Here is a 23,735-nt window from a genome sequence, read left to right as displayed (position 1 = left end):
TCTATTACTTTAAGTTTGCATCCCAATTAAGAAAAACGTCACAACTGAATAAGATGCGTATATTTTACACTGCACAACTATGTGCAGCAAGGTTTTAAATTTGGGTCATAGAGTTGAAAGAAATGCGTGATCATTATGTCATTAAAAGTATATCATGTGTTTTCCAGTAATTATAATGACTGGGTCATCAAATCTGCAGTAAAGAGTACCACTGCTCCATTGATCCCAATTATTGCTATAAAACCCCTGAACGATGCTGCGTGGGTTCAGCTTTTTCCTCATAATAATGGATTCTTGGTGTTATTTCCAATTCTGACCTCATCTAGTTACAAAATGCTTTCCAACTTAAGTGCAGAAATACACAACATTTATATTACTACAAATGGTTGCAAAGGCTCTATTTTACATTGTTCTCTGAAGTAACATCCATCCATCCATCCATCCATCCATCCATCCATCCATCCATAATGCAACAGTTATAGGAGAAGTTTTTGTGACATTTCACTGTATTTTGCATTGTTGGAATTGGCTTTATGTTGACATTGTAATAATTTTCCAGAGTAATTGTTTGGTTTTGTGACATTTTCTTCAGGTATGCTCTGTGTCAGAACAAATAAAAATAGGTTTCAAGTTATAGGTCATAGGTCATTATGGCACTATTTTACCAGTCCAGCCCACTCCAGAGGAAACTGGGCCAAATGTGTTTGACACCCCAGCACTACATGGTCATATTGAAGTGCAAAAAAAAAAAAGTTTTGTCAGAAAAGTTAGTTTTATAGAAACGAGAAAAGAGCTGCAGTGACATAAAGGGTTAAGTGTATTTTAATCTCATTAAATATTTCCACTTCAAAGAATATGACTTCATTTGTATTGCTAATGAATCCAAACAAACATTAACAACAACAGAATATAATGTGATAAACAACAGGAGTTTTGACATTGATTCATAATTTACTATTTGGCGTGAGTTAGTTGGTCCCAGGTTAATGAGTGGGGGGGTTTCTTCCTCTTTCACCGGAAAAACTGAGGTCTTTCAACAACCTGAGTCTCCAGCCGTAGAACACCTACAACAAGGTCATCTTCCCTCTGTGCGACTGTTGTTATGAGTCACAATATTTCCCCTGCTGGCCTGACATTTTCTCCCCAGAGTGTACGTCCTCTATTCGCATATCTCCATGTTATGACTTTTCACACATTGATACCATCTCCCCGTGTTATGGTGCGATAAGGCTGCAGGTGAGGATCCCTTTCAGACCGTCCCCCCACCCCCGATCATTTTCGTCCCTGCCCGCCCCTGCCGGCCTGTTGTGTGTCCAATTAATATGTGCATTTAAGCCATTGTGCTGTTGATACTACACTGACCCTACAGCAAATCTGTTCTGCTTCAGTTAAGATAATTGTTGTCTTCTGAAGCGTGGAAATAGATTTTTAGAATAGATTCTGAAGCCTCCATTTCAAAATGAAATAAACTGCGGTCGGGGAGGATGAAGACGGTTCGAATGGCTGGTAGAAATGAAGTTAATTTGATCCCCATCCTCGGTTTTATTCAATCAACAGTTGATGAGCGAACAATTAATGGAACAGTCTGTTACTTTGTGGTTTCTCCGCAGACGGATCATCATGGGCGACGGGACGCTGCGGATCGCCAACATCTCCAAATCCGACGCCGGCAGGTACACGTGCGTGGCCAGGAACCAGTTTGGAACGTCGAGCAGCGCCGGAACGCTGGTGGTGAAAGGTATTCCTTCTTCTTTCTCTTTTTGGTCACACTAGCACAGCTCCTAGCCGAGGGTTTCAAGTTTTTGTTAAGGGGGAAAAAACAGGCGCTCAACCATGAAATTGATAATGATATATATGGCCGTTTTATGTTCCCGCCGCTTTGACAGACGTATAAGTCATCCATGCTTTTGTCAGCTGTGAGTTATTGTCGCTGTGGCAGAGAGGGGCACACCACAGCCATCCACAGCTGTGAGCCAAGAATATTTTCATTAAATTTGGAGGAGTGAAAGCAACCGCTCCTGTAACACTTTCACATTTGGGTTTTTAGATGACAAGGATTTTGCAGAGAGGCCTTTTTGTATTTCTTCCAGCTTAACATTGTGATTGCAGTCTGCTCAATTATTCATCGCTGAGTTATGGCGAGCACGCGCTTCCTAAGTGAAGTTATTTAAAGGCGCTTAATTACACTGAGAGACGAGGATCTGTCTGACGACACCGGGCAGATGAAGCTTTACGACCGTCCTCATTTCACTTTGCGTCGTTCCGATACAGTAATAAACGAATCTTGTCCTTTATTTCTTTGGCTGCTATCACAGAGCCCACCAGGATCACTGTGCCGCCCCTGAGTCTGGACGCCAGCGTGGGACAGAGTCTGGTGCTGCCCTGCGAGGTGTCCAGCGACTCAACGCTGAGCCCCGTCTTCAAGTGGTTCTTCAACGGGAAAGCCATTGATTTCAGCAGGCAGGAGCACTTCGAGATGATTGGAGGGGTACGTGCTCCGAGACGCTAACACGAGGGGTGGATGATTTGTGGCCGATTTAAAGGGAACTTTTTTTTTTAAATACCGTAACAACATACTAGACATTCAACCTTCCCTATGTTATGGAGAATAGTAAAGAGATCAGACTTATTAGTACTTAGAAATGTTCAATTATTAATGGTGATGGTCATCATTTTTATTCCCATATCCGTTAAAAAAGTAATTATAAAGACATAATGAGGATGCTCATGTGAAATGGGACACCTGGGAAGCTAAGGAGCTTTTTGTGAGAGGCCGAGCCTCAGGCAGTAGAACTACCGTGTGATTGCATTTTATCATTTCAGTTCGATTGAAACAGGCCTATCTTAATAAAGACAATTCAAGTAATGAATTACTCATCTGAGTAGTTGATTTTTATTTACTGTAACTGAAAAAATTACTTCTTAAAGAGGTCAATTGTATCTGTAAGTAACTTGCGAAACACAAATAAGGACAACATGCCTAACCTGAGAGGCAGAGGTTCAGACGGGTTTTCAATTTTAGATAGAAGCTTCTTCTGGTTTGTGTAAGGCTGTAGAGTTCGATCATCAGCAATATAAGCTCTGGGCGCTTTCCTTAACTCGATTAAAATTGCACTTGCACATACACAGTTTTTGCTTTTCATTTTGTGAGAAAACATCTTACAAAACCACATTATATGTCAATTGTAAGATTTGAATCGCTCACCAGAGCTTTTCTGTTGGAAAACATACAGTTACAAACAAAAAAGTAAATTACAAGAATCATATGCCGGGCGCCACCTTCCCGTGGGCTCACCACCCGCAGGAAGGTTCTTAATCGGTGCAATCTGATCTGGGTGACAGTGGTCAGACTGTCACCCCCGCCACCCGGAAACGGATAAGCGGGAGAAAATGGATGGATGAATGTTTCATTATAGTTTTTACATCTAATAGAATACAGAGAAAACCCAACAATCCCACTTGAGCAAGCATTGTTGACAGTGAAAAGGAAAAAAATAAATAAATTTAAGCCTCTGCAGACCCACACTCAGAGGAGGTGGATTTCTGCTTGCATCGGGACCAGTGAGAGAGAAAAGGATAGGACAGAAACAGAGAGCAGCAAAAAAACAAGTTGACATCAGACATGGAGCTACTCCACACACTGCAGACCTGGGAGGGAGAGAGAGAGAGAGAGAGAGAGAGAGAGAGAGAGAGAGAGAGAGAGAGAGAGAGAGAGAGAGCAAAGATTATGGGAGAGAGACATGGAGTTATTTACATGCTATGCTGAGTGAATGTATGGAGAAGATCTCCCAGCACTGTAAACCTACAGAAGCTTAGGCCCCGTTTACATGACAACGTCTCACGTGACAACACCTAATCTGTTAAAAAAAGAAGGAGTGTGTTTACACTGCAGCAGTGGACACAGAGACAATGATGTACAGTCGTGGCCAAAAGCTTTGAGAATGACATAAATATTACATTTACACCGGGTCTGCTGCTTCAGGGTTTTTAGGTATTTTTGTCAGATGTTTCTATGGTACACTGAAATATAATTACAAGCATTTCATAAGTATCAAAAGCTTTGATTGACAATTACACTGAGTTCATGCAACAAGTCAATATTTGCAGTGTTGAGCCTTCTTTTTCAAGACCTCTGCAGTTGTACCTGGCATGCTGTCAATCAACTTTTGGACCAAATCCTGACTGATGGCAGTCCATTCTTGCATAATCAGTGCTTGGAGTTTGTCAGAATTTGTGGGTTTTTGTTTGTCCACCCGCCTCTTGAGGATTGACCAGTTCTCAAAAGGATTACGGTCTGGGGAGTTTCCTGGTCATGGACCCAAAATCTTTATGTTTTGTTCACTGAGCCATTTAGTTATTACTTTTGCTTTATGGCAAGGTGCGCCATCATGCTGGAAAAGGCATTGTTCATTACCAAACTGCTCTTGGATGGTTTGGACAAGTTGCTCTCGGAGGACGTTCTGGTCCCATTACTTATTCATGGCTGGGTTTTTAGGCAAGATCGTGAGAGAACCCAACCCTTGACTGAGAAGCAATCTCACATATGAATGGTCTCAGGATGCTGTACTGTTGACATGATACAGGACTGATGGTAGCGCTCACCTCGTCTTCTCCGAACAAGCTTTTTCCAGACGCCCCAAACGATTGGAAAGGGGATTCATCAGAGAAAATGACTTTACGCCAGTACTCAGCAGTCCAACCCCTGTACCTTTTGCAGGATATCAGTCTGTCCCTGATGTTTTTTCTGGAGAGAAGTGGCTTCTTTGCTGCCCTTCTTGGCACCAGCTGAAACAACTTCAGGAGACGGTCCTGGCGCTTGCTGGACTTTCTATGGCACTCTGGAGCCTGTTTGGCAACAACTGAACCTCTCTCCTTGAAGTTCTTGATAATCCGATAGATGGTAGACTGAGGTGCAATCAAACTAGCTGCTATAAACTTCCCTGTTAGGTCCTTTTTGTGCAATGCAATGATGACCGCACGTGTTTCCGTGCAGGTAACCATGGTTAACAGAAGAGGAACAACGATGTCAAGCACCATCCTCCTTTTAAAGTGTCCAGTCTGTTATTCTAACTCAATCATGACAGATTGATCAACACCCACACGTGTGTTAACTGAGGAATCATTGAACGGATGTGAGCTGGTCTTTTTGTGGCAGGGCTGAAATGCAGTGGAAATGTTTTTTTAGGGATAAAGTTCATTTTCAAGAGGGACTTTGCAATTAATTGCAGTTGAACTGATCACTCCTCATAACATTCTGGAGTATATGCAAATTGGCATCATAAAAACTGAAGCAGCAGACTTTGTGAAAATATAATATTTGTGTCATTCTCAAAACATTTGGCCACGACTGTAGTTAGTATACCGGGCCACAGGACGGCGCTGTTGCTTGATTTTGTAATGAAACTACATAGACGTGTGTGCAGAGAACAATACACTATAAACGTGAAGAAAAATAAATACATTTAGAAATACATTTTTGAAAAAAACGTGAAGAAAATGGAGAGAACTCGACATCAGTATGGACTGATGACGCATCGGCTGCTATCAGGGGTGAGTCTCAACTATTAAACTACTGACATGGACGATAAAACTAGAATACGGACCGTGAGTCGTACCACTACGCGGCCGCCATGTTTGTTTACAACTGGATGAGCCGGAGGGAGGGGGAGAGATGTGCATGCGCAGTAACAGGCTCAGTAGCTTCCGGCAGTCTCTGCAGGAGGGAATAGCGGCCGTGAAAGAACCTTTCCACCTTGGGAGCCGATATAAAAACTTTGTGGATACAGTGGATCCGCACACTGGTGCCATGTAAACGGACCCCCCAAAAGTGAAGGCAGTTTTGCGGATACACTCGAATTCGTTGTCATGGTATACTAGGAGTCATGCCACTCTCGGAGCAAACTTTGTTATTGTCCATCTACTGAGCACGTGCAGAAGAACTATTTACTGCAGCTGTGGTGCACATGCTCAGTAACGGCGTTTCAGTAAAATTGAGAATAGTCTGCTGTCTACATGGAGACAAAGAGGCAGAGCCTGAGCGTGTTCAAAAAGTTCCACCCTGGAAGCCATTTTGAAAAAGTTGCATTTTCAGAGGCTCTGATCACTGTTGTAAACAGTACATTCAACAAAAGTATTGCATTTTTACTCGAAAACATTACAAACAGGGCCTGAAAGCCAGAAGTAAGTTATGTTAGCTTCAGCACAAAGATTGAAAGCAGAACAGCCAAAACAGCAAACCTGGAAAGTTCTCCAATTCCAAATTATGTTCTTTATCTTTTCATAAGTAAAAAAAGAAAAGCAATGTAGAAGTATGAATATGTGACTTCAGGGGGAGTTTTGCATGTTAAACCAACAGCAAATGTTTTTGTTTTGACGTATTACTGCATGGTTACTATCCAGCACTGGCATGCATCGACTCTCAACAAAAGCTGTTACTTTACAAGATAGTGTGTTGAGGAGTGACTGTATCTGGACTTTTTAGTGTGTATTTCTTTGGGTGTGCACACTCCCAGCTATCAACAGATGTGTCAGATGACACGCAACAATACAACATGGCATGCTGCAATTAAAAAGGCTGTGACAAACAGTAATTTACCCATCAGTATTCTCGCTGGTGAACAAATAGCATGGCCATCTGGAAAGCTGGAACAGTTACTCATGAACCCAGCAGCTACTGGTCTGATGACAATTTGGCCTCAGGGGGTAATGGCCGTTATTGTGGTGTAGACAGGGGTTGTTCGGATAACAAACGATCGGGCCAAGACCTTCTCTAATGTTTACCAGTTGTTGTTTGGAGTCTGTTAATCTAGGTTGCCGAGCTTAGGTGTTTGAGTTCCAGGTGACCTCTCAGTTAATCTTCACAGATTCCTGCATATGAGTATATTCAACTTAGGAGAAAAATTAATAGAAAGCTAGCTAATAGCTGTTGGGTTCAGAGGCTTTAACCAACTGCTCTGCCTTTCTTCCCCTCTTCACAGACTGTTAACATCCAGTCAAGCAAAAAAAATACAAAATAAAAATTCTGAAATTATTGGTACTGGGACTACAAACTGAAGCTCGGAACTGAGAGCAGGCAATAAGTAAGTCCAATAAATACTGGACCACCTAAACATGATCCAGCATGCAAAAGTAACAGTTCCGCATTTTGGAAAACCTGCTGTTTCTGAATATTTTACCTGACAAGGTTATACAAATTCCCTTTGAGGATGATTTTATGTGTTTCAGTTAAACAACAACAACAAAAAAAAGAAATTGTAAGGCTGCTCTGGAGTTCATCCTCTCTGTGAAACAAGCTGTTCTAATTTCGGGCCCCGTTAAAACAACAATGCTTCGGAACGCTTTGAACACCTCCGATAATCTGGATGACGTCGTGCAGAACGCTAGCATGTAGCTCGCCGCGATAGTCAGCTTGCTTGTACCCGAAGCTAAAATGCACAGCGTCATGACCCGTCTTTGTGCCAGACTGCTCTTAATGGCCGCAAAATAAACACGAGCAATGAGCGGTTTGAAGCGATTCTTTGATGCACCGAGCGTCATGTCGCTGGAGGAAAATGCAACTTTTTGGAAAAAGATGGGACTGCTAATGGACACCACGGCTCTAGTAACCAGTTCGTCTGTACATGCTGTACATGCTCACGAGATAAACAATAACAACAATGTTTGCCTCCAGAGTGTCATGACTCCACATTCTCCTGGGACTTGGTATTTTTAAAGTTAACAGTCACTTGTAATAACAATCCAACTTCATTGTCTGTCCATACGAGTGTCTGTGTACTTCCATTTCCTAAAGTTTATAGCGTATTGTTCTTTAGCCTAGCATGCTAACTACATCACTTTCAGAATTTCTGCCATTTTGGTCTAAACCGGGTTTTTTTTTTTTAAAACGCTGCCTTGTAAACGTGAACGTTTTCTGAAAGAGAACACAGAAATTTGGTGTTTTCACTCGAAACATCGTCGTGTAAACGGGGCGTCGGTGTATTGAACAGGAACATGAGCTGCAGAAGCAAATAAGCTGGTGGTCTTTTGGTGGTTTTGGAAGCTTGCATGTCGGAAGCTGTGCACACTTAATTTAGCGGTGCCGGCAGATGTTGCTGTGTGCCGTGTGTGTGAGGGGAGAGCCTGTAAACAGGGATGACATTTCTGCCGCCCGGAGCTGATCTCACCCGCATGAGCCAATCAATCAATTTCTCTCCGAACAAAGGGACTCCAAATTTTTTGTGATTACGAGATTCATGCTCCCTCTGGTTAAGCGCACCAGGCTCTCTGAAGCTGCTTTACAACGCTGACATTTCCACAGTGAGCATAATCACAACAGCTGTTTAACTTCCTCTTTTGAACAAAGGGAATAGCTCTATTTTTCTGGGAAAAGGAGAAGAAAGAAATGAAAAAAAAGAAAAAACCTTCTGAAAAAGCTGCGTCTGTGTGGGTGCTGCAGCCATTCATCCAAGCTGTAAGGGTAAAGTGTAAACACAACAAACACTGATCCAAAAAAGAGGGAGAAAAAAAAAACCTGCTTCAAAACAAGTCACTTTTGTGTAGCCCTCCCTGCATCGTAAAGCTGAATTAATTTGTTTTGCTAGACTGTCGAGTCATTTTTATTCATTTCCTGTGGTGAATTTTTCTTTTGTGGAGGTTTTCCACCACATAACTGAGAAAGACATTTAACACGCTCATACTTCTGAGTTTTATTCTTTTTAGCATTGGCTTTGCTTCTTTTGCCGTTTTCCTTCCCCGCTAACATTGTTTTTTGTCTGTTTGTGTCAATAGGGGTTTGCAGGTGACCTGATGGTGAGGAACATTCAGCTGAAGCATTCTGGGAAATATGTGTGTATGGTTCACACTGAAGTGGACACAGTTTCAGCAGCAGCAGACCTGATCGTCAGAGGTATGGCCGTTTCCGCCTTACCTAAAGTGTATGTCATTGCGTTGCACTCTATTTGTCTTTTACAGGATTCTAATGCTTTTATCTCCTCATCGTTTTGACTACCTTCAGTCGACGATACTATTTGGTCATATGCAGTCAATTCTGGGTCTTCGGCTCACTTGTGCCTGGCTCCTCCCTTTGGGGTCGGAGATATTCTGGTCGGGTAAATCTCGTGGGCCTTTTACATTCGAAACATCCGGGACTCTGGGGAGGGGTTTCACACCTTTATTTGGTTTGGGTGGTGTTCACATTGACCTTTGAGGCCGAATCAAACCTCCTGAAAAATGTTGTGCAATTACAACAGCTGCTCATTTGGCGGCGCTGTCACCCGAAACAAACACTGACCAGAGAGGAAGTAAAGAAGAAACACGTCTCATTGATTGGTCCAGACCGAAAGCAGAAGCCCCGCCACTTTAGCCTGTGATGGCTAGGCTAATTAGCTTGTGGCTAATGGGTAGCCGCAAACAACCGCAATATGTAGTCCTCAAACCAGATATCAACTAGCACCTTCCTCGCTACTTCACGTCTGCCCACGAGATATTTTCCAACTTTTTCTTTCCGCATTTGATTCTTCTGATATGAACAGTTGGCTTTGTTTGTTTCCTACCCAGAATGCATTTCACACTACCTCAACCCCCGTTCCTCTCACCCTGCCCGCTAGAAAGATCGCTTGGAAACAAACCGAGGCCTAGCATTTCAAGGGGACCAGAGATCGCTTGCTAGATCCAGTTCAGAGTTCGTGGAAGGTTTCACGTCGCCCAAGTGAAACGTTTTTTTCCCTGAAAAGAACTCTGGTCCGGATCAAACAGGGCAGCACTGTGGGACTACTATTAAAATTCGGCCATATCCTTCCACCTGGCCATTGTTTGGACTCTGTTTGACCAAGGCCTACCACATGTAGTGATTTTATACCAAAACACCTGAACTGTGAATACTTTTGTCCTGGATTTTAGGTCGTTTAGGCTCCATCGTGTAACAAGGTATTTATTCAGTTTTCCAAATGACTTTACATCCTGGTAGATTGCTGTACACGTGCCCGAGGTAGCATTGTTGAAAGAAATGAGTTTCAAACGTGTTCCTTTATAGCCACTCCTTTTGGAGGTAATGTGCTTGTAGTTAATTAAATTGGTACCTTTGCATTGGGCCCCATTTACATGGCAAAGTGTCAAGTGAACCGCATAGTTTTTGCGCTTTCGTATCAGAAAGGTTTTACGTTAACACAGAGACGTTTTGAAAGCGATGTCCGTTTGCACGGAGATGGCAGACACGCTGAAAACAACATTGTTTTCATTTTCAGCCACTCGTAGGTTCAGGTGGAAAAGTATAGAACCACTGCTGTGATTTGGAGTAGGTTGCAATGCTCCCTGACTCGGTTGTTAGTTGTGAACGACTGTGATGTTATCTTTGTAGGGGGTCTGGATTCTTTATTAGTAAAAAGCCCCCTCACCCCTATTTTCTACTGTTTTACTACTTTCAGCCATTTGGACACATTCTTTTGGTTTCGTCTATGTCTAGTCATATAGGCCTTTCTTTTCCATTTGGCTATTTTATTATAGCTTTTTATTTTGCCTCCAAACATTTAACATACAGGCAAACCAACATTGTTGCCCATAAAATCAAATGAGATATTTTTTGTTGAATAAAACCTAATTTTTCTAGCTTATGCCATGAAAAACAGTGTTGTCTTGTTCACATCAGTGAATTTAAATAGATGTTTAACAGACCATTGAAAAACGATGAGAACTGGACATTCTTATGAATTCCTTCTTAAAGAAATGGACACCCTGATCAAGACTTGTAGGCGAAAGAAGACGTTCGGTCACCGTATCATATCCATCCACCTAACTCTAATACAGACTGTAATATCTGGTATTGCTCATTTTACCATGGTCAAGGTGAAATGACTGAGGCCTTGTTTACATTCCAACTTTTTCGAAAACACTCTGACTTCATGTAAACAGGAGAAAATGCAGTTTTTTTAAGACGCTCCAATGTTCTTCGTAAATGTGGGATAGAGTAACTTTTCTTCAACACTGCTACCCCGCGTGCAACCACAGCCGTAGTAAAAAGTTCTGCTCATGTAGGAGTAGATGCACCATAGGGAAAATGCTTGCCTCCAGTGTCATGACTCCCAGGCCATGTTCTCTCTCTCTGTATATATATTCTATTTTACCACATCACAAAAAGACATGCAAATTAACAAAAAATGGCTGATGCCACTCCAAGACACAGACCAGAGGAAGGGGCGAAGGAGAAAAGCACAACCTTGGTATGATAACCAAGAATCTGTATTAATATACACACCAAACCTCCATTCCACTATTAGTCTGTCCGTTCCTGTTGAAGCAAGTCACAGCCAAAACCACCTGATCCAGTCAAGTCTTTCCTCCTGGGAGAATCTCGCCTCCAGCTATGGGCAAACAATCTTTTGAAGCAGATCATCGTCTTCATGTAGGTTTTTCCACAATCCGGAATTTAGCAAAGATATGAGTTCCAGAGTTGCAGGTGTTACCGTCCCTTTAGTAAATGGTCATGAAACTGAGCTGAAACGAGTACTGTAAACACTTACTGTTTGACCATCCATGTTGCAAATTATCCATTCATCTGATTCATGCTTACTTTTATGAAAAGTAGCGTGCAATTTGTAATACATACTGATTACAGTTATGACAAGTGTGTTTGATTGGCAGTTGAAAAGATGGTTACGTGTTTCGTACAGAATCCCTCAGAACATTATACTATCCCCCTATTTCATTCAGGCATCAGACACTACAAAGGTCTTGGGGATATGAATGTGTGGGCGGGATTGCGCCTTCAATCAGTCCCACTTTATAACAAATGTCTTCACAGTGAGTCAGTCCCAATCACATCCACTTTCGCACAATGGTCCGACATGACAACAGAGGAAGTCTCACCCAGAAGGACAATAGTCTGCAGCTGTTACTTGCAATGTTTGTATGTTTATATTCTTAATCTTAAATCAAGCACTGTTGATGTTTAATGATCTTTTTTCTCGTAGTTGTTCGTCCCCGCTGAGAGCCCTGTGGTGCTCCTGCAGATTTTCAAAGACTTAGCAGGAAATCTCATGTCAGTTATCCAATCCCGGAATGTTTGTTTGATCTCATGTTACTGGCCTCATTGAATTGTAGAGATGCTAAAGTGTAAATGGAAAATTTTTATTATGTTTTGGGCATCCTTTACGCAACAATGGTGGTTGGAGCCACTTAAAACATTTTGAAAATGGCTCCTATGGTGGAACTTTTTGAAAATGCTCCATATGCATGTGAATGGGGGGACGGGGGGACTGGGGATGGGAAGGGATGTGCAACTTTTCAGAAACACTCCATCTCTGTGGAAATGGAGGAAGATGCAACTTTTGGAAAATGCTCTGTCTTCGTGTAAACAGGGAAAAATGCAACTTTTCAAAAACGCTCAGTCTCTCCGACTCCATCTCCTGGAATACAGGGGAAAATACAACTTTTTGAATACGGACAGTAACAACAATATTTGCCTCCAGAGTGCCATGACTCCCAGTCCATATTCTCCTGAGACTTGGTAGTTTTATAGTTGATAGTCAGCATAATAACAATCCAACTTGCCCGTCTGTCCAGACTGTCTGTGTACTCACCATTGTTAATGTTTATAGCATGTGTGTGGTTTCATTTAAAAAAAGGTCAGTTACATCCACTTACACACAATGGTCCTTCATCATGAACCCAGAGGAAAAGTTCAGACCGCTCTCACAGAGTATGAAAATAATCTGCAGCTCGTCTGGGCTGTGCAGCTTTTACATAAGATGTTTTTCTGTTTCTATGCTTATTGTAAAACCAAGCTTTGTTGATGTGCAGTGATCTTTTTCCCCGTAGTTGGTAGACCCCGCTGAGGGCGCCGTGGTGCTCCCGCAGATTTGCAAGGGCTTAGCAGGAAATCTCATGTCAGTTATCCAATCCCGGCTTGTTTGTTTGATCCCATGTTACTGCTCTTGCTAATTTTATAGAGATGCTAATTGAAAATCCTGCCTTGTGTTTCCAAATCCCTGATCATTAACGTGGTGTGGTTTTTATTACTTCCTTTTCTTCCACTTGTTGAGGTTTGTTAAGCAGAATCCTTCAGGAGAAGTACTCCTTTTCTCTTTCTTTTCACGCTACTTTCCAGCTCCTGCGGGACAGCATGGTCCACATGATTAAATTACAGAAACACATTCCTAAAACTCCTCTTTTGGCTTTATAACAAACAACCAAGCAGAAACAATAAACTACACTCATAAGTAGGCTACTTCTGTAGTTAAACCTTTGAGCTTTGTAAAGCTCTAATGCTTATATTGCCATTGGCCACAAGAAGCCTCTTGAAATTTCTTGAAAGTCGAGATTGTGTGATTAGTCTGACGAAAATGTTAAGTTTGTGGTAAGTTTTCCTTCTGTGAGGTAAACTGATGGTCAGACAGATTAGCTGACGTCCACGGACCATTTTAATGTCACAATATCTTATGTAAATTACCTCCTGCTTATCTTTACTCTTTTACTCCTCACAAGCCCCTGCATCATTATAATGTAACAATCCTTCTGAAAGGGGAATAAATAGAAGGGGAATAGTAAGACACATTGACCCAGTTCCAAGCCAAATTCATCCATTGGGATTGCGTTGCGGTTCAGTGTCTTGCTCAAAGACACTTTGACTTATCAATGGGAATGAACCTGCAACCTTCAGATTTAGAGCCTTGAAATAAACTTCAACCGTAAAGACTCTGTTTACATAACATTTCAAGTAAATAAGCATAATTTTGGCCCTTTTGTTTCAGAAAGGTTTCACGTTTCCATGGCAATGTTCTGAAAACTATGTTTGTTTACACAGAAACACAGAAAATGATGTAGTTTTCATGTAGGGCCACTAGTGGGTGCTGTCGGTTGTTGGTTGTTTTTGTAATGAAACCACACACACATGCGTGCAGAAAACAACATGCTCTAAACATTAACAATGGTTGTACACAGACATTTGCATGGACAGACAGACATGTTGGATTGCTAATATGGTGACTGTCAACTATAAAACTACAAAGTCCCAGGAGAACATGGACTGGGAGTCATGGCACTCTGGAGGCAACCGTTGTAGTTGTCCATCTACTGAGCATGTGCAGAAGAAAATATTTACTATGGCAGTGGTGTGCATATGCGGTAGCAGCATTTCAGAAAAATTGCATTTTCCACTGTTTTGCACAGAGATAAAGTTGGAGCATTTTGAAAAAGTTCCAACTTGGGAGCAATTTTCAAAAACTTGCGCTTTCACTGGCTCTAAGCGCCGCTGTCGTGTAAACAAACACCGAAAATGCTCTGAAAATGTTCTGTGTGTGACCTGTGTATACAGCTTGGCTACTGTGATGACAATGGATGCTGTTAAAGCGGGGCTTGTTTTTACGTTTAATTGTAAATGCAAACAAGCGCTTGCACAAACGTTCCATATGTCGAGAAGCAGAGGCTTTATGCTTCTCGTTACACTGCCGCCTATAGGTTTGGCATCCTCATTGTAGCTCTTAACAAAGTTTTTATTCAGGTTTTTGTAAATGAAAATTTTTTTGAAAACAATCTGGTGTGAACTGTGTCATTTTTTGAAAATGTAGACTAAGTCTTTGTCAAAATTCCTCAGACAAGCTGCCACTTCATTCTGTCTACCTCCAGCTGGTACAAGCAGCCTCTCTATACATTGTAGTTCCTGACGTGTGATTGTTGGAACAACGGCTTAATATCTTTGGGAAAAGGTTTTTTGGTGTTTTTTTTCAAGTCAACTTTCCCTCCATAGAGAGTTGAGTGGAACAATATGATCTGAAATATACAAATAGTAATCTTTAAATAGAAATATTTCCAAGTATTTTCAGTGTTTTGATACAAATAGGAACAAACACATTTACAGTATTTACCAGCCTACGGCATGCATGTTTTTACAAATCCACCTTCATTGCTGGCTTTGACGCTAATACTGCTACTAAGCTAGTTCACACTGTGTAGATTCCAAACTTCAGTTACTTTCACAGAAAAATTGGAGTCTTTGTAAGTTTTCCACATGGCAGTGTCATCCCGCAGGCTGGATTGGACTCAGTTTTGGCCCATGGGCTGGGTGTCTGACACGCCTGCCATAGATGAATTACCAGTCATGACAGATTAGTTGACTCCTATTCTTGCGGCTCATGCTCGGTGTGGTCTATATCCCCTGACCTGTCTGCCTCGGTTGACCCGCAACAAGAGTTCAACGGTCCCGCCAGCAGAGTCCTTCAGGTCGTTGGGACGTGCAAACCCCTGAACCGTGACGGTGTTGCAATCCTCCCGGACAGGGGAATAAATTCACAACATCACAAAATGCTTACTGAGCAAAATAAGCCTCAGGCAGCTTTAATACATGTTATCAATGGCCGCACGCGATGAGATATATGCTCGCAGGGTGGCTATCCTTTATAGACTCATCCGAGGTTTCTTGCCACACAGTAGGCAGCTTTTCATAAGGGAAGATAGGATCTTTTACTGTCCTACAGTGGCAAGGCAGGGAGGCCTCATCAAGCCCAAACATATAGGATCGTAAGGCCTGTGACTTATGACAGTACATCAAAATTTACCTTTTGACCTTCATCTTGTAAGTGAATATTGCCAAATAAAAACCTGATCTATTCCTAAATCATCAATATAAAACTAGGAAATATGACTATACCTGTAACCCTTTCTAAAAATTTAAATAATGAAGCTTTTGCTATAGTGTCAAGGCATTCTTTAAAGGTACTAGATCTTTTAAGGAACTTTTTCCTAAAGCACACCATGTCATCATTAATCCCTGCCTACCTTAATTCCTTTGTTCATAAGATAGTAATTGAAGCACAGTTTCATTCGTTGTGTTAATGGCTGGGGAGCTTGTTTTTCTTTCTTCTTCTCGTTTTGTAATCTTCAAGTGTAACTCATTAACATCCAAGCTGTAATGTTACCCATATTCCTTCACGGCACACGTCGCCACATTTGGGTGCCTTCTCTCTTACAGCTCCGTGACTTTGTCTTGCCCTTTGAGTATTTCAGCTATTTGCGGTGCGTTTCATCAGCTGCATGTCTCGAAACTGATGGCATTACCCAAACATGCTCGCGTGGCGTCAGGCTGTAAAGAGAGACGAACGCCGATGACACTGCGGGTGTCGTTGGGTTCAAAGGAGAGAATCTATGTGAGTAAAAGCTTCACTAGATACATTAAACAATCATGACATGGAGGATATTCTATCAAGGACAATTGCATCCTTGAGCCGAATAGAGCAACTTCGGCAACATGGCAATCACCATTTGCACAGAGTCTCGGGGCTTATGGGGTTTTATGTCTAAGTTGGTGTTGCCAGAAGCTCCGAATCATGAAACCTGGGATAAGTGTCTCTAAATTTAACAAAACAATTGTTTTACCAGAGTCAGCTTTTAGCCTTTGGCGTCTTCCTTTTCTCCTTTCACCCATCAGGGCGCTAATGTTTGACAGATGGCAGATTGGTTGACAGATTACAGTTTGTAATTTTGGTACACTATAGATAGATCCCTCTTTGACTGCTGGAATCTTCACCACCATGTTGGATGAGGACCTGCTTTTGCCTCCTGAGGAAGGACATGTCTGCACAATCAAAATAACCATAGCTCACTGACAGTGTTGCCACAGTTACCTTGAAAATGCAATCTGATTACTGATTACTCAATTAAAAAGTAACTTAGTTACTTTACTGATGACTTGTTTTTAAAAGTAACTACATTAGATTACATGTTACTTTATCAGTAACTTTCAGCAGTGTCTCAACATAAAAATGATAACTGGTTTTGCCAAAACTCCTTCAACCTTCAACTCCCCCCAAATTACTTTTGGAAATACTATCGCGTTAGATTACTTGTTACCAAAGAAAGTGGTCATATCAGAGTAACGTGTTACCGGCATCACTGCTCACTGAAATTTGAATTGGTTCCAAAATGTATTAAGTTAAGGTACTTGATAGTTGTGTACATTAGTACGTTATGAGTAGCGTAATTGTATAAAGACCTCCTTGTTCAATAGCAGCGAATGTACTGGAGGTAAAGTGGGACCAATACGGCGCCCTCATTGATAGATCAGCTCCAATACGCAGTGGCAGTCAAAGATGTTCACTCATATCCAAGGTGGAATTCACTCCACTACACATGTTAGAAAGGAAGAATTTTCAGTAAGTGAAAGGATAAATCTGTACATGTCGATTAGTATTTTATCAACTCAGACTGCCCACAAGAAAAAGTCAGTGAGGTTCTCATATCCATCCCAATGGTGGCCGAATGGTTGTTGTCAGTGTTTTCATGTTACCTGACAATACTGTATTGTTGAGTTATGTTAACCTAAAGCAGTGTGTGTAACTATGTGTAACTATATTCACACAGCAGATGTTTTAAGCTGCATTTCCAGTGAACCTTGATTGGACGACTGCTCCTGCCTCCCATCGCTCTTTGGTCGTTGCCAAAGTTATGAGTCGTCTCCTCAGGAGGCTCATTCGCCTCATCAAACTGAAACAATCTCATTTTGCTTCAACCTACGTTAAGCTTCACTGCTGATCCTGGTGTCTCTTCCTCTCTCTGGGGTCGTTACAGGACCTCCAGGAGCCCCGGAGGGCCTGGTGGTGACTGACATTACTGACACCACAGTGCAACTATCCTGGGGCTCTGGACCTGACAACCACAGTCCTGTTACCAGGTACATGGTGCAGGCTCGGACCCCCTTCTCTATTGGCTGGCAGACCGTGAGGACAGGTAACAACCAACCCAACATTTACCACCTTTTTTGTTCTGTAAAATTGTGGCATTAGTCAAAATATTGCTTTTTTTTTTTTAGGGATGCACCGACACCGATAATATTGGGTATATCAGGTCCAATAACACGTGGTATACCCCTAAGAGATCTCTGATACAGCCCAGCAATTATTACGTGACATCATCCATCAGCAAGGAGTAGACAAGAGAGGACGAGCCATGTCAGCGGTTCAGAGATTCTTTAATATGAATGAGAATGACTAAAGTCAGTGTTCTGGCAAAATATCAAGAGCTATTTAATCCCCAGAGACATTTGGACCAGCAGAGTTAGCCCGATGTCGCTCATTAGTTTAACTCTCAGTGGATCCAGTAGCGCAGAGTCGTGCTGCATGCTAAAGAGACGCAACACATCGCCTTCACTTATCGTGTGCTTATGGATAGGAAATAGACTTCATGGCAGTTAATAAGTACTGTAATTTCCGGATTATAAGCGGCTACTTTTTTTCTAGACGCTTTGAACCCTGCTGCTTAAACAATGATGCGGATAATCGATGGAGTTTTACAGGTTTACGAGCTTCATGCAGACGACACATGGGCGATGCAGGGGCATCACTTAACTCTGACCTTTCTTTTTTTATCATCCTTTAAAAACGTGGTATCGGTGCATCCCTACATTGTTCGTTAGTATTGTCACTTCAGCAGCCTCAAATGAAAACGTTTTCCATGATCCATCTGATCACCTTTGGACACACAGAGTAGCCTCTGCTAGACATGGTATCAACCCCACTCCAACTTTGCTATTGTAATTCGAGTCACAGCCACAACTTTTCACCTATCCTGGTAGAAATCTTCAGAAACACCAGTGATAACATTTTTACCACTGTCAAGCTATAATCCACTAAAATGTCTTGATGATTTACAGTTTATAGATGCAATGCATGAGCTGAGTCAGTCTTATTATCACACGCAAAATGTGAAGACACATTTTAATACAGTGGTCGTTTAAAAAGGCGGTTCAGATATCCAGCTGTTTAATTATGAAAGAGGACTGACAAAATACTACATCCTACTTTACAGAATCTTAGTGATTATTACTCTTTTTGTTATGAGTACAAGGCTGTGAAAAATGTGAATTTTTAATGCGTTTGATACAGCTCTGCTGCTCCAGGGGAATATGTGACTCTGGAAATGCCTCTTTAAACTGAAATTTGCTAGAAATGTATGAACTAAGAGAATTGCAGGCAATTCATTTAATACTTTGATAGATAATTTCAATCTCCCAGGATTGAGTTCCAAAACAAAGCCATTTTTTATGTGCACATTTACTTGTCATCGAATAAAAGTATTTAATTGCACTCTGAACAAATGAATAATATATTTGCAGGCAGTGTGGCAGTGGAAATGTATTTAAAAAAATGCACTGGAGTCCCTACTACATTAGATTGTGTTGACAACAGATCGTATTTCACTTTGTTATTTCAGCGTTACATCATACCTGGTGGCATGAAGACACAAGCCAGAAGCAAAAAAAAAAAGAACAAAAATAAAGATAAAAAGACTTAAAACAACAAAGTCAACAACTGCTTCTGAGACACTGCTGCTGGAAACCGTACACACACAATTACTTAAAAAAAAAAAGAAGAGAAGAATCAACAATGTTTCGTTAAAATGACATCTAAGAAGAGACTTTTTTTAAAGATTAACATCATATATTGCAACTGTTAATTTCAACCCCAATCAATAATTTATAAATCCCACCTCGGTTATATTGATGTCATATATGAACATACTGCCAGACAATGTAGAAGAAGATGAGAAAACTATTACATGGAAGAAGAAATCTCATCGCATAGACATTAACACCATCTGCATATATGTTGGTATGGGTCACAGATTATATCGCAAATGCCACATTAACATTATAACCTGCTATTGTGCAGCCCTACGAGAAACTTTAGTAGTCAACACTACAGGTTAGAGTCCATCAAACGTGTGTTTTAGCCTTCAAATGTTAATTATCTTAATACATGTACCTGGAATCCAGCTTCACTCATACATAGCACCTGGTGTTAATGAGGGATGCACCGATAGCAGTAAGGAAAACCACGTTTTCCTCAATACTACTTGGCGAGTATTACGTGACGTCATCCAATCCGTCAGCAACGTCGCCAATGGGTAGTTGAGAGGACGAGCGATTTCAGCGTTTTGGAGGTTCTTTAATATCGATGACAATGACAAAAGTGAGACACACTGCGGAGGGAGGGAAGCTTGTTCGTACAACACCAGCAACTTAATCACCAGTGACATAGGGACCAGCAGCATTAGCCAGATGTTGCTCATGCTATATGCTAAAGACTTCCGATGCTACTACTAGCAATGCTACATGCTAAACATGATTAACGTATGACTGATACACTCATTAACAGAGGGCTCATTCCCTCGGTCTACAGTCTCCAGTACACATAGGACAGTGTGTAGATACACGCTACGCATTGCCCTGTTCGTACTGTTCACGCAGTAAAATACTGGAGCCGCGGAGGTGCGTGTAGCGTCGACGCGGAGGCGTTGCCTTCACAAATCGTTTATGGACTATAACGCTTTATGGCGTTTAATACGTACTGGTATCGGTATTGGTACTCGGTATCTGCAACAATCTCAAGGTTCGTCCTCATATTTGTACTCGTCTTTTAAAAAAGTGGTATCGGTGCATTCCTAGTTGACATCCTTCATGCTTCCAAATATAGCTTCAGTTTTTTTTTCACCCCCTTCAGACTGAAATTAATTCTTTCTCCGGCAGACCTGATTTGTTTAAGACCAGTTTAGTCTCAAAGAAAGATGCTCAGCTCCGTCGTGTCAACCCCGTCAAGCGAACCCACCGCCTGACAGCTCATTCATTGGATTTATTTAATTGCTGTTGTGTTTAAAATTGCATTGGGAGACTGGAGACGTTTGCCGCGCTATATCCATAACAGTTGCGGAGAATTTAGGGCTGCTGGAGCAGTGACAAACTGTAATAGGAATAGCAATAAAAGATTTACAAATGTCATCATTTGGCTGCGATGTACTTCACTGGTTTTTTGAAATGTTTTGTATCTTCTTTTTTTTTTCTTTAATCTTTCTTAGAGACTAGATATGAAATGTGCCTGAGTAGGGAGAAAAAAGAACAAGAAGCAACAAAAACACATTTCAATTCTAAATTCTTTTAATCCTAGTTCCTGATTCTGTGCCTGGACAGATGATGCATGCCACAGTGACAGATTTGAACCCCTGGGTGGATTATGAATTCAGGGTCGTGGCAATCAACAGTGTTGGCGTTGGCGAGCCCAGCACGCCGTCCAAACAGATTCGGACCCAAGCCGCAGGTATCCTCATCACTTGGAAAATGTCATTTAACTGTTTGATTTATTTTCACGTTTGTGACTCACGTTAAACCTGTCGTTGGCTTTCCTGCCAAACGTCGGGATTGGCCCGCGAAGTGAGTGGCGCTAAGCTCATGTGTGTCAGGATTAATTACCGGTAGCATCAACAGGAAATGTTCTCACGTGCCACAAGACAAGAAAGTGTTTTTTTTCTTCCTCTTCTTCTTCTTCTCTCTCTTTTGAGCCGTTGAGCTGAGTAATTTCATCCTGCTGCTTGATTCACGGGGGAACAAGTTTCCCGCCGCGCCTCACACATGGGGCCGACATGCGGCACTCGGCTAATAACGGTAATGCCGCTTGTCAACCAAGTGATTAACCCCTTTTGTGTAAATAACGCAGCTCGTCATAGTGGCTGTGATCACCACACTGAAGGCTGTGTGTCTGTGCGCGCGTGTTTTAAAGCGTTGTCTCGTACTGCATGAGACACAACAGTGGAAACACTGAGGCATGAATGAGTCTCCTTTGTTGTGTGTGCAGCTCCTAAGGTCGCACCAGTCAACGTGAGCGGCGGCGGCGGAGCTCGAGGAGAACTTGTTATTATGTGGGAGGTAAGAGGATCATGGGCGTTTTTGAGTGGGCATTCATTGTGACGGGGGATTTTTTTTTATTTTCGTTTTCTTTCTCTTGTTTGATGAGAATGAAGTTGTGGCGGCGCTTTTAATTGAACGCAGGGCTCCCGTCTGATTTGCTGCCCGCTGACCCCCTTTTATGTGTCAATGACAACAGATACTGAGCAATGTCTGAAAATCTGGAAACCCGGTGACAACTTTACGTTCTTTGGATGCAGCTCAGAGTGGAGAGCTGCTGTATCGGTGTAAAACTTTCCCATCTTATTTCTAGGGAATGCACTGATACTGCTTTATTAACAAATGAGTACATGCCGATACCAAGTACCGATATGAGTACTTATTGATTGCCATAAAGCGTAATTCATATTCCCTCTACCTATGATGTGCGAAAGCTATGCGTCACCTCAAATGCTCCATGCATTATTGGACCTGATACTAGTACTGGTATCGGTGCCGCCCTATTTTTTCCCCTTTATTTTCCCTCTCAAATTGAATTTCTGCTCACGATCACTCGGGTCAAAGGCGTAACTTTCTCTGTCCTCATCTCAGCCGGTTCCAGAGGAACAGCAGAGCGGAGAGGAGTTCGGCTACGTGGTGGCTTTCCGCCCACTCGGCAGCAGCACCTGGATCCAGACGGTTCTGGCTTCAGCGGACGCGCACAGATATGTTTACCGCAACGACAGCGTGGCGCCGTTGTCCCAGTTTGAAGTGACGGTGGGCGTGTACAACAGCGTGGGAGAGGGGCCGTTCAGCCGGGTGGTCCGAGTGTTTTCTGCAGAGGAAGGTGAGTAAAGCCGAGTCAATCTCCCTCAGAAAGTTTAAAAAAACGTTTGTATATTTTTCTAAAATTCATTTAGTTTCTTCGGTGAAAATTATAATTCGGCATTATTTCTGGCAGTTGAGCTTCAAATCTAGTCAGTGAAATATGAACTACGTTATTTTTCAGACTATAAGGCCCTGTTTACGTGACATTTTCAAGTGAAAATGCATAATACTTGCATTTTGGTTTAGAAAGGCTCCACCTTTACACAATGACATTTCAAGTAAAAATGCATGTTTTTTGCATTTTTGCTTCAGGTAATTTCCGCATTTACACTGCAACGCTTTCAAAACACTGTCGGTTTCCAAGGTCACAGCAGAACCGCTAGAAACTATTTAATTAGCATAGCAGGCCACAAGCGTATTCAAAAAGTAGTGTTTTCTGCTGTTTCCATGGAGACAGAGTCACAGTATTTTCAAAAAGTTGCATTTTCAGTGGCTTCGAACACCTTTATTGTGTAAAACATTCACTTAACACACTGAAAACACAATGAAAGTTGTGCGCTTTCACTTGAAAACATTGTCCTGTAAACAGGGCCAAAGTTGCACATTAGAGGTACCATATTTTCTGGACTAGAAGTTGCACATACGTTTTAAAAAAAGTTATAATATGTTTAAAAATTCACCCTTGTAAGACAATGATTGAAATGCTTAGTAATCTGAAAATGTAGTTGTGTTATTACAGAATATTCTAAGCTTTATTGGGGGGATATTTGCTGCAAAAAAAAAAAAAGTCTGCAAAATTATTTGGTATTTAATGCGAAAGAAATAAAAGGGTGAACATTTTAACAATTTTTAATTTAATAGAGCGATCAATGTAATAACTGAACAAAATTGTAACAAGATAATATTCAGCCCTTATTATATAGTAATAGCTTATTACATCATTTTCTGGTTATTAATAACGTGAAACAATGTATTAGGTGATGTAATAACTGCACCCACACTGTAATAATGAAATCAGATTTCACAGTTTATTGTCTTTAAAAAACAAAAATCCTGTTTTTGGGAATCAGCACATTGTGCTTGTGTCCTGTGAAAAATTATATTTTATGAAAAAAATATGGGTTCTGTAATTATTATTCACTTAAAAAGCAAAGGTGGAAGTGACCACACTTTTACTTTTCCCAGAAAGAGTTATCTGTTAAAAACAGTTTATTAATTCCAGAACTCCTAAAGATTTCCCCATTCTGCTCTAAAATTATGAATATTTTTGCATGAATACATTGCAAGAATT

The 23,735-nt window shown here is 41.5% G+C and overlaps 1 protein-coding gene across 1 annotated transcript in view; it reads left to right on the top strand.

The window, feature by feature from the left end:
* cntn6 (contactin 6) overlaps positions 1–23,735 on the top strand; it is a gene marked incomplete at both ends in the record, with an annotated part of 89,084 nt that overhangs the window by 37,545 nt on the left and 27,804 nt on the right. The window contains 7 exons of the mRNA XM_080462045.1: positions 1,611–1,738; positions 2,316–2,488; positions 8,767–8,884; positions 17,533–17,691; positions 20,904–21,053; positions 21,588–21,658; positions 22,229–22,463. Coding sequence (XP_080318171.1) covers positions 1,611–1,738; positions 2,316–2,488; positions 8,767–8,884; positions 17,533–17,691; positions 20,904–21,053; positions 21,588–21,658; positions 22,229–22,463 — 1,034 coding nt within the window. The remainder of the gene's footprint in view (positions 1–1,610; positions 1,739–2,315; positions 2,489–8,766; positions 8,885–17,532; positions 17,692–20,903; positions 21,054–21,587; positions 21,659–22,228; positions 22,464–23,735) is intronic.

This window comes from Lipophrys pholis (genome assembly GCF_963383615.2).
Source record: "Lipophrys pholis genome assembly, chromosome: 4".
NCBI classification, from domain to species: Eukaryota; Metazoa; Chordata; class Actinopteri; order Blenniiformes; family Blenniidae; genus Lipophrys; species Lipophrys pholis.
This window is presented reverse-complemented; position numbering and strand designations above follow the sequence as displayed.